At 41.8% G+C, this 15,197-nt stretch overlaps 1 protein-coding gene across 1 annotated transcript in view; it reads right to left on the bottom strand.

Annotated features, from left to right (window-relative positions):
- The window catches only part of LOC137383243 (heparan sulfate glucosamine 3-O-sulfotransferase 3B1-like), a 217,080-nt gene extending 202,549 nt beyond the window's left edge, over positions 1-14,531 (bottom strand). The window contains exon 1 of the mRNA XM_068055760.1: positions 13,712-14,531. Coding sequence (XP_067911861.1) covers positions 13,712-14,205 — 494 coding nt within the window. The 5' untranslated portion in view covers positions 14,206-14,531. The remainder of the gene's footprint in view (positions 1-13,711) is intronic.
- Positions 14,532-15,197: the final 666 nt, after the last annotated feature.

Below are 15,197 nucleotides of genomic sequence, written 5' to 3'. Positions count from 1 at the left end.
ACTTGATGCTGAGCCAAAGGAGGAGACATTAGGATAGGTGACCAAAAGCTTTGTCAAGAGGTAGGATTTAAAGGAGCGTCTTAGAGGAGGGAGAGAGTTGGAGAGGTTTTCGGAGGGGATTCCTGTGCTTGGGGCCCAGACAACTAAAGGTTTCGTTGCCAATGGGTGAGGCAAAGGAAGTTGAGGATATGCAAGAGACCAGAATTAGAGGAACACAGAGTGCCGGAGGGTTGGGGAGGTTACACAGATAGGGAGGGAGACGCGGGAAAATCATGCCACTATTGGTGCTAATTTTGGCCTCAGCACCCTAGACTAAGGAAGAGGTAGAGGAAAAACAGATCAGCCAGGATTCCTGCTCGCGAATACTATTTCACTGGCTTATTCTCAAAATGTCTTGTTATGCAGATGTCTGGTGAAAATAGGAATGGGTTTGCATGCGATTGTTTCCATGCTTTAAGAATCAGCTGACTTTCAGCAACTGAGCTCGCATGTGAAGGTGGCTTGCGTGAGGTACTCAAAGAAAATATGTCAGCAGGAAGAGACAAAAAAAGTAAAATAACTAATTGAAATTCAGTAGGTTTCCAGGAGGATTTGTAAAACTGTATCTCAATTCTTAAATAGAGGATAAGTCCAAGAATGAAGTCTACCTTTTGAAAATTATACTCGATTTGGCAAAGAACGATGAGCTCTGTGTGCATTGGCTGCGGCTCAGTTGGTACCACTATTATTCGGAGTCAGAATATTTTGGGCTCAAGTCCCACTCTAGAGATCTGAACACAAACCAAGACTGATGCTCCAGTGCAGTATTAAGGGTGTACAGCATTGCCAGAGGTGCCGCCTTTCTGCTGTGACATTAAACTGAGGAACCGTCTGCTTTCGAGGGTGGACATAAAAGATCCCATGGCACGATTACGAAGAGGAGCAGATGGGTTTTCCCTGGTGTCCTAGTCAATATTTTACCCCTCAAAATCAACACCTTAAAAAACAGATTATCTGGTCATTATTACATTGCTGTTCTTGTGCACAAACTGATTGTCACATTTCCTACATTACAACAGTGACTAGACTTCAAAAACACTTCAGGCACTTTGGAGAGTCCTGAAGTCATAAAAGGGGTTACATAAATGTAAGTTTTTTTTGTATTTCTTTTTGTTTGCACTATTTTACTGATATTTTAATCAAGTTGAATTTTGTCTCTGACTTGGCAAATTATCTGGTATTGTAAGATGCATCAAGATGGTGCACCAAAATAGAGTCATAGAGTTTTACAGCACGGAAACAGGCCCTTCGGCCCAAAGAGCCTACGCCAACCATCAAGCACCTGTCCTAACTAATCCCATTTCCCCCCACTTGGCCCGTAGCCTTGTATGTTATGGCATTTCAAGTGCTCATCTAAATATTTCTTGAATGTCATAAGTGTTCCTGCCTCTACCGCCCCTTCAGGCAGTGTGTTCCAGATTCCAACCACCCTCTAGATGAAAAAATTCCTCATCAACTCCCCTCTAAACCTCCTGCCCCTTACCTTAAATCTATGCCCCCTGGTTATTGACCGCTCCGCTAAGGAAAAAAGTTTCTTTCTATCTATCCTAACAATGCCCCTCATAATTTTGTACACCTCAATCAGGTCCCCCCTTAGCCTTCTCCACTCCAAGGAAAACAACCCCAGTCTATCTAGTCGGTCTTCATAACTGAAATGCTCCAGCCCAGGCAACATCCTGGTGAATCTCCTCTGCACCCTCTCCATTGCAATCACATCCTTCCTGTACTGTGGGGACCAGAACTGTATACAATATTCCAACTGTGGCCTAACCAGCATTTTATAAAGCTCCATCATAACCCCCCTACTCTTATATTCTATGCCTCGGCTAATAAAGGCAAGTATCCCGTAACCCTTCCTAACCACCTTATCTACCTGTGCTGCTGCCTTCAGTGACCTATGGAGAAGCACCCCAAGGTCCCTTTGACCCTCTGTACTCCCTAGGGTCCTACCATCCATTGTATAATCTTTGTTAGACCTCCAAAGTGCATCACCTCACACTTTTCAGGATTAAATTCCATTTGCCACTGCTCCGCCCATCGTACCAGCCCACCTATATCGTCCTGTAATCTAAAGCTTTCCTCCTCACTATTTACGACACCACCAATTTTCGTGTCATCTGCGAACTTACTGATCATACCTCTTATATTCACATCTAAATCATTAATGTACACTACTAATAGTAAGGGTCCCAGCATCGATCCCTGTGGTACACCACTGGTCACAGTCTTCCATTCGCAAAAACAGCCCTTGACCATCACCCTCCGCCTCCTTCCACAAAGCCAATTTTGAATCCAATTTGCCAAATTGCCCTGGATCCCACGGGCCTTTACTTTCTTAACCAATCTCCCATGCGGGACCTTATCAAAAGCCTTAATGAAGTCCATGTAGACTACATCAACTGCTTTACCCTCATCTACACCTCTAGTCACCTCCTCGAAAATTTCAATCAAATTTGTTAGACACGATCTCCCCCTGACAAAGCCATGCTGACTATCCCTGATTAATCCCTGCTTCTCCAAGTGGAGATTAATCCTGTCTCTCATAACCTTTTCCAATAATTTCCCTACCACTGATGTTAGACTCACAGGCCTGTAATTACCTGGTTTATCCCTGCTACCCTTCTTAAATAATTGTACCACGTTCGCTGTCCTCCAATCCTCTGGTACCTCTCCAGTGGCCAGAGAGGATCTGAAAATTTGTGTCAGAGCCCCCGCTATCTCCTCCCTTGCCTCACATATCAGCCTGGGATATATCTCATCTGGGCTTGGGGATTACTCCACCTTCAAGCCCGCTAAAACAGCTAATACTTCCTCCTTTTCAATGCTAGTTTGATCAAGTATATTACAATCCCTTTTTCTGATCTCTACACCTACATCGTTCCTCTCCATAGTGAGCACAGATGAAAAGTAATCATTCAAAACCTCCCCTATGTCCTCCAGCTCCACACACAGATTGCCTCTATGATCCCTAATAGGTCCCACCTTTTCCCCTGGTTATCCTCTTGCCCTTAACATACTTATAAAATGCCTTGAGATTTTCCTTTATCTTGTCTGCCAGTGATTTTTCATGCCCACTCTTCACTGTCCTAATTACTTTTTTTTTTATATAAAAGTACTCCCCTGCACTTTCTATACTCTAAGGCCTCCGCTGGTTTCAGCCCTCTGAATCTGCCATACACATCTGTTTTTTTTCCCTTATCCAATCCTCCATATCTCTTGATATCCAGGGTTCCCTTGACCTGTTGGTCCTACTCTTCACCTTTACAGGAACATGCTGCACCTGAACCCTCACAATTTCCCTTCTAACTGACTCCCACTGGTCTGATGTAGACTTTCCTGTAAGAAGCTGCTCCCAGTTCACTTTGGCCAGATCCTGTTATATCATATTGAAATCTGCCTTTCCCCCAATTCAGTACTCTTATTTCCAGTCCCTCTTTGTCCTTTTCCATAACAATCTTAAATTTTATAGAGTTATCATCACTATCCCCGAAATGCTCCCCCACTGCCACTTCTACTATTTGTCCGGCTTCATTGCCTAGTATTACTTCCATTACCACCCCTCCTCTTGTAGGACTCTGTGTGCTGGCTCAAAAAGCTCTCCTGAATACACTTGAAGAATTCCGCCCCCTTTAACCTTTTTGCACTAATACTATCCCCTCTAATGTAGGGGAAGTTGAAATCCTCTACTATTATTATTGCACCTCTCTGAGATTTGCCTACATAGCTGCTCCTCTGCCACTGCCTGACTGTTTGGAGGCCTGTAGTATACTTCCAGCCAAGTGACTGCCCCCTTTTTGTTTTTAAGTTCTACCCATATGGCGTCATTAGAGGAACCTTCTAAGATATCATCCCTCCTTACTGCAGTAATTGTCTCTTTAATCAACAGTGCAATGCCACCTCCTCTTTTACCCCCTCCCCTATCATGTCGGAAGATTCTATACCCTGATATATTAAGCTGCCAGTCCTGCCCTTCCCTCAACCATGTCTCAGTAATAGCAATAATATCATATTCCCATGTGTTAATCAATGCCGTCAATTCATCTGCCTTACTAGAAAGACTCCTTGCATTAAAATAGATACAATCCAGGCTTGCATTATTTGCCTGAGCCTTAACAGGTCTACATTTACTCTGTCCTCTGGACTGACTTAGCTTCACATTAATATTTGATTGTACAACACCCCCTATCCACTCTGTCTCCCATCCCCCTACCAAATTAATTTAATTTAAACCCCCCCCCGCCCACCCCCAACAGCACTAGCAAACCTCCCAGCAAGGATGCTGATCCCGTTCTGGTTCAGGTGCAACCCGTCCATCTTATGCAGATCCCACCTCCGCCAGAAACAGACCCAGTGATCCAAGAATCTAAAGCCCTCCCTCCTGTACCATCTCCCCAACCATGCATTCATCTGCTCTAACCTCCTATTCATATATTCACTAGCCCGTGGCTCCGGAAGAAACCCAGAGATTACAACCTTTGAGGTCTTCCTTTTTAATCTGCTGCCTAGCTTCCCAAATTCTTTTTGCAGGACCTCATCCCTCTTTCTACCTAAAAATAGTGGCGGCCTCACAACCACAAATCCGCATAGGTTGGGTTTGGCTTGGTCCAGGAGGGAGGAAAGAAACACAAAGTGATTCAATCCACACCTCTCTCATGCACCTTGTGGCAGCCTGTTAAAGGCAGTAGTAACAGAGATTTAGCAGCAGGTCACAGGTATACAGGATTAGACAGACATAACTGGGGTGAAATTCCACCCACACTAATTTAGGGGAGGGAAATATCATAGAAAATCCAATTTCCCATTTGTATTCATGCTGACTATTTTTGCTACAATTCAAACAGAAAGAGCTACATAAACAGGCAACTTTATTTTAAAGAAAAATAACAAATGTCAAATAAGGTTTTCTTTGCATCTGTTTTTTCTTCTGCTCGTCCTCCGTTTTTAAGTTCCCTTATTCTCTCCCCACAACCCGACTCTTTAATAAGACACACACCGATTCCCTGGTTGAGACCCATTCTAAGCCATTACTAACACTGTTCTGACATAATCACTAGGTAGTGCAAGGGAGCGGCCTAGAACAAGTCACATTCCTGTGATAATAAGCCCACTTTTTGCTCTCTAACATTCCCTCCTGAAAGCAGGGTCTGCGAGCCACTCTTGTCTCTTTCTCAGACATCTTTATCCTGCTCCAAACTGACCTCTAATGCCTAAAAGTGGAGAAAATGTTAGGAATCCCTGAATTGCTTTTGGATTTTTTTTAAAAATTCACTTTTTTGCCTCAAGTACTCAGCTATTCCAGTTCCTGACCATGAAAATAACAAAAAAGACTTGCATTTGTATTGCGCCTTTCATGACTTCAGGATGTTCCAAAGCACTTTACAACCAACCAATTAAGTTCATTTGAAGTGTGATCACTGTTGTAGGAAATGCAGCAATCTTCACACAGCAAGCTCCCATAAACATCAATGATTCCCAGCATGGATCTTGGCCACTGCAGCCTCTGGCTCAGGGTTAACACACTCGCCTTTGAGTCACAAAGTTCTGGGTTCAAGTCCCACTTCAGGACTTGAGCACAAAAGTCTCGGCAGATGCTCCAGGCCAGTACTAAGGGAGTGCTGCACTGTCAGAGAAGCTGCCATTTGACTGAGACGCTAAATTGAGGCTCCATCTGCCTGCTTGGATGGATGTAAAAGATCCCATGGCACTATTTCTAAGAAGAGCAGGGGAGCTATCCCCGAGTCCTAGCTAACATTTATCCCTCAAATCAACATAACAAAAGAACAGATTATCTGGCCATTGCTGATTCTGGAAGCTCGCTGTCCAAATTGGCTGCTGCATTTCCTACATTCACCAGTCGTGAATGGTGGTGGACAATTAACAGGAGGAGGAAGCTCCACAAACATCCCCATTCTCAATGATGGGGGAGCCCAGCAAATCAGTGCAAAAGACAAGGCTGAAGTATTTGCGTCTATCTTCATCCAGAAGTGCCGAGTTGATGATCCATCTCGGGCTCCACCCGAGATCCACAGCATCACAGATGCCAGTTATCAGCCAATCCGATTCACTCCGCGTGATATCAAGAAACAGCCGGAAGCACTGGATACTGCAAAGGCTATGGGCCCTGACAACATTCCGGCAATAGTGCTGAAGACTTTTGCTCCAGAACTGGCCGTGCCCCTAGCCAAGCTGTTCCAGTACAGCTACAACACTGACATCTAGCCGGCAATGTAGAAAATTGCCCAAGTATGTCCTGTACACAAACAGCAGGACAAACCTCACCCGGTCAATTACCACCCTATCAGTCTACTCTTGATCATCAGCAAAGTGATGGAAGGGGTCATCGGCAGTCATATGAAACGGCACGCTTAGCAATAACCTGCTCACTGACACTCAGTTTGGGTTCTGCCAGGGCCACTCAGCTCCTGACCTCATTACAGCCTTGGTCCAAACATGAATAAAAGAGCTGAACTCAAGAGGTGAGGTGAGAGTGACTGCCCTCGACATCAAGGCAGCATTTGACCAAGTATGGCATCGAGGAGCCCTAGCAAAACTGGAGTCAATGGGAATCAGGGGGAAAACTCTCCACAGGTTGGAGTCATACCTAGCACAAAGGAAGATGGTTGTGGTTGTTGGAGGTCAATCAACTCAGTCCCAAGACATCACTGCAGGAGTTCCTCAGGGTAGTGTCCTCGACCCAACCATCTTCAGCTGCTTCATCCATTATAAGGTCAGAAGTGGGGATGTTCGCTGATGATTGCACAATGTTTAGCACCATTCACGACTCCTCAGATACTGAAGTAGTCTGTGTCCAGATGCAGCAAGACTTGGACAATATCCAGGCTTGGGCTGACAAGTAACATTCACACTACATAAGTGCCAGGCAATGACCATCTCCAACAAGAGAATCTAAACACCTTCCCTTGATGTTCAATGGCATTACCTTCCCTGAATTCCCCACTATCAACATCCTGGGGGGTTACCATTGACCAGAAACTGAACTAGACCAGCCGTGCAAATACTGTGGCTACAAGAGCAGGTCAGAGGCTGGGAATCCTGCGGCGAGTAATTCATGTCCTGACTCTCCAATGCTTGTCCACCATTTACAAGGCACAAGTCAGGAGTGTGATGGAATACTCTCCACTTGCCTGGATGGGTGCAGCTCCAACAACACTCAAGAAGCTCGACACAATCCAGGACAAAGCAGCCCACTTGATTGGCACCCCATCCACCACCTTCAACATTCACTCCATCCACCACTGACGCACAGTGGCAGCAGTGTGTACTATATACAAGATGCACTACGGCAACTCACCAAGGCTCCTTAGACAGCACCTTCCCAACCTGCGATCTCTACCACCTCGAAGGACAAGGGCAGCAAATGCATGGGAACATCACCACCTGCAAATTCCCCTCCAAGTCACACACCATCCTGACTTGGAACTATATCACTGTTCCTTTGCTGTCGCTGGGTCAAACACCTGGAATTCCCTTCTTAACAGCCCTGTGGGTTCAAGAAGGCAGCTCACCACCACCTTCTCAAGTGCAATTAGGGATGGGCCATAAATACTGGCCTAGCCAGCGACGCCCATGTCCCATGAACGAACAAAACAAATTACAATAGTAACTACACTGCACAAGTATTTAATTGGCTGTCTGGTGGTCAGGAAAAGTGCTACATAAATGCAAGTACTTTTTTTTCCAAGAAATTTTACTTCGTCACCCTTGCTGAGTTGCTTCGGTCAAAAAGCCCAACAGATGTAGGCAGGGGACTGAATAACCCAATGGCTTAGAAACTCCTGTTTAACAGCCTATTGACTGGTAATAGTAATGAGGGGCGATATTAACAAGTGAGTTGCATTTCCACACACAATTTCATCAGCCTCGAATTTAAGCTCTCTGTTTCAGAGCCAAAAGAACATTTCACTCAATCTATACTGGAACCCAGGAGAAATAACTACATGGTTATCATTCGTCCCAATCTATCAATAATGCAACCATTTAAATCTATAATAAGCCTTGAAGAAAGCTCTGCAAGAAGAGAAATTGCCTCATAAATTATAATATTGGTTTCTCAATATTGTATTTCAACCAAAAAAAAGGATCTTCTTTTGTAAGAATCATACAACTTGACATAACCAATAACGGTGTAATTCTATTAAATTTTTTTACATTTCAACACAAGTTTACTGCTCATTTTGGCTGTGTGTTCTATTTCATTGTTTTTATTTAAAAGGGAAAATGGAGAACTGCTCTTAATTTAACAGTGCTTACTTCAAATTATCTGTTTTTTTTAAACCACTAAATTCCCATTTTATATTAATTATGTTGCTCAATTTAAATTATTAGACAATTTCATCATCAGCCCAAGAGGCAATTTTGAATTACCAGATTGAGCAATACTGCTATTATTTGTAATGTAAAGCTTTATATTAAAAAAAAACAGATTTTGCTACCTCAAATGAATAAAGCTCAACTCATTAAAGTGAGAAATCTTGTAAATCCAACCAACCACGAGATTTTGTATTTGCTTTATCGTCTTAAATCTTGTATCTTGAACCTTGCCAACATTATAATGACCAAGGCAGCTTAAGTTCGTGTATCCAGTTTAACTGGAAATGACCCACAACTTATAGCTAAATCTGAGATCATTAAAATCACAGAAGCAAATGTGACACTGTGAGCAAGCATCGGGATCAGCTCTAGTGGTCATTGAACCTTGGGATTTGGTGAGCAGATAATTCAGAGAATTTACAGGAATCTGGAGCTGGCTTGATCCACCTTCCCATATGAGTGAGACTTTGCTGACTCAGAACCAGAACATACCCATCTCACAAGCCATTTTTATTGCATCAGAACACCAACAGCTAGGATTGTCACATAACATTTGGCATATTGCAAATAGTGCATTAAAAAATTGCATTATTTCAGGGTTACCACACGTTGAGTCATTATGTTGAGTCTTGATAATTAAGAATATTGGGTTTGCACACACCTATGGCCAACTTTCATTTTCTTCTCCCCCTTTCCTCTGAAGGCAGTGAATTATGCTGGTGTTAATGCTCCACAGATGCTGTCAGCCCTCCTTGTCTCTCTGTCAAACAGCAATTCTTCATGCGTAAGTCTAGATTGCAAGTGCTGGCAAGCTGACCCTGGCAATCATCAGAACTGCACTCAACCCTGTGTTCACACCATGTAACTACACGTGCACTTTCCAGCAGGGGTCACTGCGTAACATTCAGCAGGAGCAACCATGGCTCCTTTTCTTAATCTCTTGCTTGCTTCACGAAGCTGAGACGAAGACAGTGCCCTCAATATCCCCTCAGATTAACTAGCTCAGGAAAGATCAAAACGCATTACGTTTATAAAATAGGCCCTTCTACATCTGAACCTTTGGCTCATTTGATCTAATCCTTCCCGAATATCAACCTTGGCACCTGGTTGCTTCTTTAGCAGCTCTCCTAATGTGCAGTTTAAAAAGGGATCATTTTTCCCACTGGGAGAACAGCCAGACTTTTATTCCAGGCCTCTTCCAGCACTGCTCCGTGACTGACCACTAGGGGGTGCACAGAAGCAGAATGGAGACATCTCAATTTTTCTTTATCCCCTCTACACAGGATTCAAGCACCTGACCCTCACTTGGGGCTTAGCATTGATCCTCCCACTGATAGTGCTCTGATCTCAGATTATAACATGTGGGAGCCTTTTTTCTATTTTGTATTATATATAATGTGAAACAGACTAGTGTTTACAACTAAATTCGAATTATTTATCTGAAACTTTACGTTTGATGGACTGACTGAGTGCAGACGGTCTATCAGACATGCCAAGAAAATAGGCTGTCAATGCTCTATACTTCTAAACATGCAAGAGAGTTCTGAACACAGCTCTGCACGATAAAAGGAAAGGCCTTTCAGCCAACGTTATATATCTGATTCATCTCAATATCTAATCCTCAGTGTCAGAAATCACATTGTAAACTGCAGGCTGAAAACCTACATTTAATAACACAACTGCAGTGTGTGTTAACATTTTATATCAATATCGTTTAACAATTAGAATTCCTGTATGAATGTATTAGCATTCCAAACACCCTAAAAAGTAATTTTTATGAATGCTATAGTGGCAAAGCTGTTAAGGTACATTTGTGTCAGCACCTGAGTGTTGAATTTGCAAGCATGGCTAATGCTATGTTATAACAAATTCAATTATGTCAAAAGTTCACCTCACATTTCTTCCATCATCTGTCTGATTTATCTGCCTGCAGAATAGCAGCTGGATGCAAATGGTGAATGAGAAAAAGTCACTAAAGACATCTTTTAAATCTGCCAACAGAAGATGCTGAAAATTCCACATGCCTCATTTTAAGTAAAAATCATATCAAAACAGAGGCAAGTGAGTTCTCTGGAAGTGGCTGAATGTTATGTGAAGATTTTTTTTCAGCATGTGTTTTTAAGGCTGTGTTTTCTTGAAATTGGGAACAATTTCCCTCCAATAGACATGCCCTAAATAAGTTTTCAATGGCATAGCTTTATAATAAAACACCATCTATTTTAAACAGGCGAGTTTTACAAAAATATGAAAACTTTTATTAGAAATCAGCAAGAGAATTTATCTGCTGATTGTGACAAATTGTGTGTGGATAGAGATACATATTTATTAACAGATAGATAGACACAGATCTAGATTATGCACATTTTTCAACCACTGCTTTGAATATTGAGTTTTTAAATTCCATGAAAGTCACAATTTTGTAATTATGAGGAAAGATGGGAGATTTGTGACTATACTGTGGCAATTAAATAGGAATGTCACTGGTCAGAACACATTTGCTAAGTGTTTGGTACCTCAGAAACTCAAATGTGATCAATTTATATGGACATGAAAAGGTTAGGCTGCAAAGTGGAACACCCATATTTTTCCTTTTAAATCAAAATGCCTGTGATTAGACAAGACTACCTATTCTCCAGGGCTTGTATTAACCCTTTTGGCAATTAATTTTCTCTGTTATTTTGAGGCTGTAGTTGTGGCATTTTGACAGTGGATAATGAGAAGAGGTTTCTGTATTTTCCAAAAATAACTAGACTTGACTGGAAATCATATATGAATGATTAGCAGCCTCAGAATATCACACACAAAAAAATCTTGTTTCAGTTTATATTTTTTAAATCTTTAAATTTGGGGAAAGGATTTCAGAACCAAAATAAATGTAGGCTTAATTCTTTAAATTTATCATCTGAATATCATGGCTTTGAATGATCCATACTTCTGTATACTTCAAGATAACATTGAACATCAAAAGTACAAAGAAAACTGAGAAATTTGCATCTTCTGAAAGCTGCTTGTTACATAGTAAAGGTGATGTTATATTTTGTGAATTGAATAATATAGAATATAAATCAAGCACAGCATCTCCCAGTAATAACTGGAAATGAATCACTTTGCAGATAAACTTGCAATGATTACTCTACGGTCCTTAATCCTATAGTGTAAACACCACCATACATATTGTACAACTGGAGGCTGGTGGCCACTGTAACACCTGCCACCAGCAAAAATACATACCCACAATGGGAAAATAATGGCCCACAAATACTGTAAAAACTAGTGGATTCAGGAGAATTACTTCAAGATTGTAACCTGAGCTGTGATAACAGTAACAAAACACTTGGGCTTTTCTTTCACAGTTCATGACTCCAGCTAAACTTCACGATGCGATTACTACTTTGAAGTCCTTCCGAAATATAACAAAACATGTATTTTCATAATGCTCTGACCAACTCTTCCTGTTTTAGACTGGGTGATAGCACTTGTGATCCAAGAACTTGAAAATTCTTAAAACATTTAAATGGCTGCAAGTTACACGTGACCTTTACTGTAACACCCTCCAAATTAAAATACCCATCACTTTCAATGTGACAAAGCTTGCTATGGTACTTCCATCAATACAGAACTAATTCTGAAACATCATGTCGAACACAGAGACACATTTTGCTGGAGCACAATTTCCCATGGCCATAAAGATAGCATTGTATACAGAGTTGACTATAAAACCGGAATGGGAACAGTCAAGACTCCAGCAGCATTGTAAGCTACTGTTCTGAATATGAATAACATAAGGATCTGGTATCATCTCACTGCTGCCCTTAGTGCTCCGACACATTTTCCTTTCTCTCAGTGTTATGTTCTAATGACTCTCACTGGTGGAGCTCTGGGTGTCCCTACTGCCTTATCCATATATTGCATCTAACGGGGGATTTTTTTTTTCTTAATTATATGGCAGCATAATGACTTTCTGGACAGATCCATTCTCAAACCCCAAATAATCATTATCTTACCCATCATGTGTGCTGTTCCCCCTTAAATAAAAGCTGCATAAATTCTGAACTGTTTTGTACAACCATGTCTAAGGACAGGAATTGGTTTAGGAGGATGTTCCTTAATGTGGAATTTCAAAAGTTATCACTTCTAAAGTAAAACATTTGACACATCTTCATAACCATTGAAGCAAAATATTCGGGGCAGCTGCCCAGAGTACTGGATTCAATTTGATATATTTTAAGTATAAATACAAGTTCTAGTCCACTTTAGTCAGAATATAATCATTAGAATTAAGACACTCTCCCTGAAAAATTTTTATGGTTAGGTCACACAGTATGAAACTAATGAATTATTTTGAGGTTAGAATGCAAGGCTGTACGGTCCTAACTCTGAAAATTCCTGATACATTGATTTTACTTTTTGCTGCAACGACAGGTCCAATTACTAATGTGTATTATGTGCCCCTCTGAATATCAATGATGAGACTTGTCTGGCTGACTTATTTTAAGTAGATAAAACAGAAAAGCATTCGACTGAATATCGAACGGATTTGCATCATTTTAATAAGGGCTGCCCCAGAGTGAGAATCACTCTGTATTACTACTGCTTGGCAGAATAAATATTTCATAACTCTTAAAAGGTTGCTGTAGATTATGTTCGTAGATGTTAGCTTCTGTTTAAATTAAAGCAGGATTGAAGTGCTAAGTTTTACTGCATGTTTTAAATATATATTTTCCTCATATGTAAAAAAAAAAGATTTGTGCCAATATTATACAAAGCAGAATGTCTCAAATTAATATCCACCCAAGTACGTTTCACAATTCCAACCAGTGGTGAGTTTAAAACATATTTAAAGCCTCCCTCCCAAGTTTATCGTGTTACTAGTTTAGGATTACTACTTTGGCATTGCAACCAAGTCTCACAGTCTGTAGAAAGGGGGTTTAATTTATCAGACCAATTTTACATATACCTGAAAAAGCAGAACCGCCCTTCTCACTGATATATAATTATATATACACATTAAATATTCAAGTGTAAATAAACAAATAATTATATTTGACATAGGAAGGATGTGTATATTAATAAGGCTGCCTCAGCGCAATACTACTGCTGAACAAAACAATGATTTTATATTTCTTAACTCAATGAGGCTGTGACAGATTAATTTCATAGATGTGCAGTTCCTGTTTAAATAATATATTGCAATAAAAGTTTTATAGTCTTACTATTCTCTTTTAGCTCCAATTAGTGTTACTCAGGGTTGGGGGATTGAGGGGAGGGCTAACTGTGTAGATACTAGTGAACTAGATGTTTGAATGGGGTGTAGCTTGGAGACTGTGCTCAGCTTCAGTACCTGTACCAGTCTAGTCCCCTCTCGTAGTTCCTATCGAAGAAATGCGGCTCAGCGCCCACGGCTCTGACATCCGGATGAATGCGTAAAAACTCCAGCAGAGCCCTGGTGCCCCCTTTCTTCACCCCGATTATGACGGCTTGGGGGAACTTTTTACTCCCAAAACTGTTGAAGACAGACATGTTGCAGCCCGCTGAGCCGGCTGCTGCATCCTGTGCAGTCGGGTAGAGAGGGCGGTCAGACTCCGGCTCCGGCTCCGGCTCGGCGCTCCGGTATCGCCCCGGCTTCTCCTGCAGCCCGGGCTTGTGTGCGGCAGGGTTGCGGCTGTCACGGCGCTGGGGGGACATGGGGAGGGGGCTCGGCATGGTCTCGCAGTAGCCCGTCAGACAGTAGACAAAATAGGTGAAGACTATGATCATGGTAAGGAAGAGCGGCCCCTTCGACTGAGCCTTTAAAAAGCCGAGGTGAAAGCAGGCACTCCAGCTACAACATCCCATGAGTCGGCTTCCTGCTCAGAAAAACGGGGCCAAACTTTGGAAACATGCTTTTTAATTCCCCCCCCCCAAAATGCTGCTTTTCCCCCCTTTAAAAAAATAAACTGCCCTCCAAACTTGGTTTCAGTTTTATCCATGCAACAGGGCTGAGACCTTTTCAAGCGATTAAGTCTCTCCAAAACGTCCAAGTCATCAGCTCCTTTTTCCCATTTATATTTCTAAAGGGATGTGGAGGTTTTGATCTAACTCCCCCATCTCTCTCTCTCTGTCTCCTCCAAGCTTATTTTGCTTCTCAGTTTATAACCTGCCTGATTCAAGATGATGATCATTTTAACTCGCTCTAACTTCACCCTGCATGGATCCTCCCCTCTGCCTGCCTATTGGGCGGTATTTAAACAGCCTCCAAATGTATTCAAATCCCTCCAAAAGTATTTTGGCACCTGCTGAACCAAAGAGATACCCTCCACACAACATATGCATAATAGCAATTACATAACCAGCAGTCACATGCTGAATAAACAACGCAATGTATTTGCATTTATTTATGTTAAAACAATTTTTCACTTTTCCTTTCAGAATCTCCAGATTTCATTGACTTTAAGCTCTAGCTATACTGCATGGGACTGCTCTGACACTGATGGAAATTTGAATGATTTGCTGCCAGCTATTCAACTCTGGCAGTTTTTTTTTTGGTGTGATTCCAAAGCCAGTTCTGTGCCCTAGATTTTCCCAGTGCATTGTTGTCATCCTGCATGATCATTCATGTGCACATCATGTAAGGTAGGTTTGGAAATCTGTTTGAGATTGTAGTGAAGGAAGTGTAATCCATTTTGGAATAAAAACGACTCTGGACTCCGGTAGAAACAGCCTATAAGTTAGTTCTGGGACTCCTGACATTATCCACTGCACTCTGGTGGGCTGGAGTTATACTGCTGCCTGCACACTGTGAAATAGCTGCGAACAACTGACTGGAAGGGGTTGCACTCCTCTTTCAT

Source organism: Heterodontus francisci, chromosome 24 (genome assembly GCF_036365525.1).
Source record: "Heterodontus francisci isolate sHetFra1 chromosome 24, sHetFra1.hap1, whole genome shotgun sequence".
Classification (NCBI taxonomy): domain Eukaryota; kingdom Metazoa; phylum Chordata; class Chondrichthyes; order Heterodontiformes; family Heterodontidae; genus Heterodontus; species Heterodontus francisci.
The sequence above is the reverse complement of the archived record's forward strand: the minus strand, read 5'-3'. Positions and strand labels throughout refer to the sequence as shown.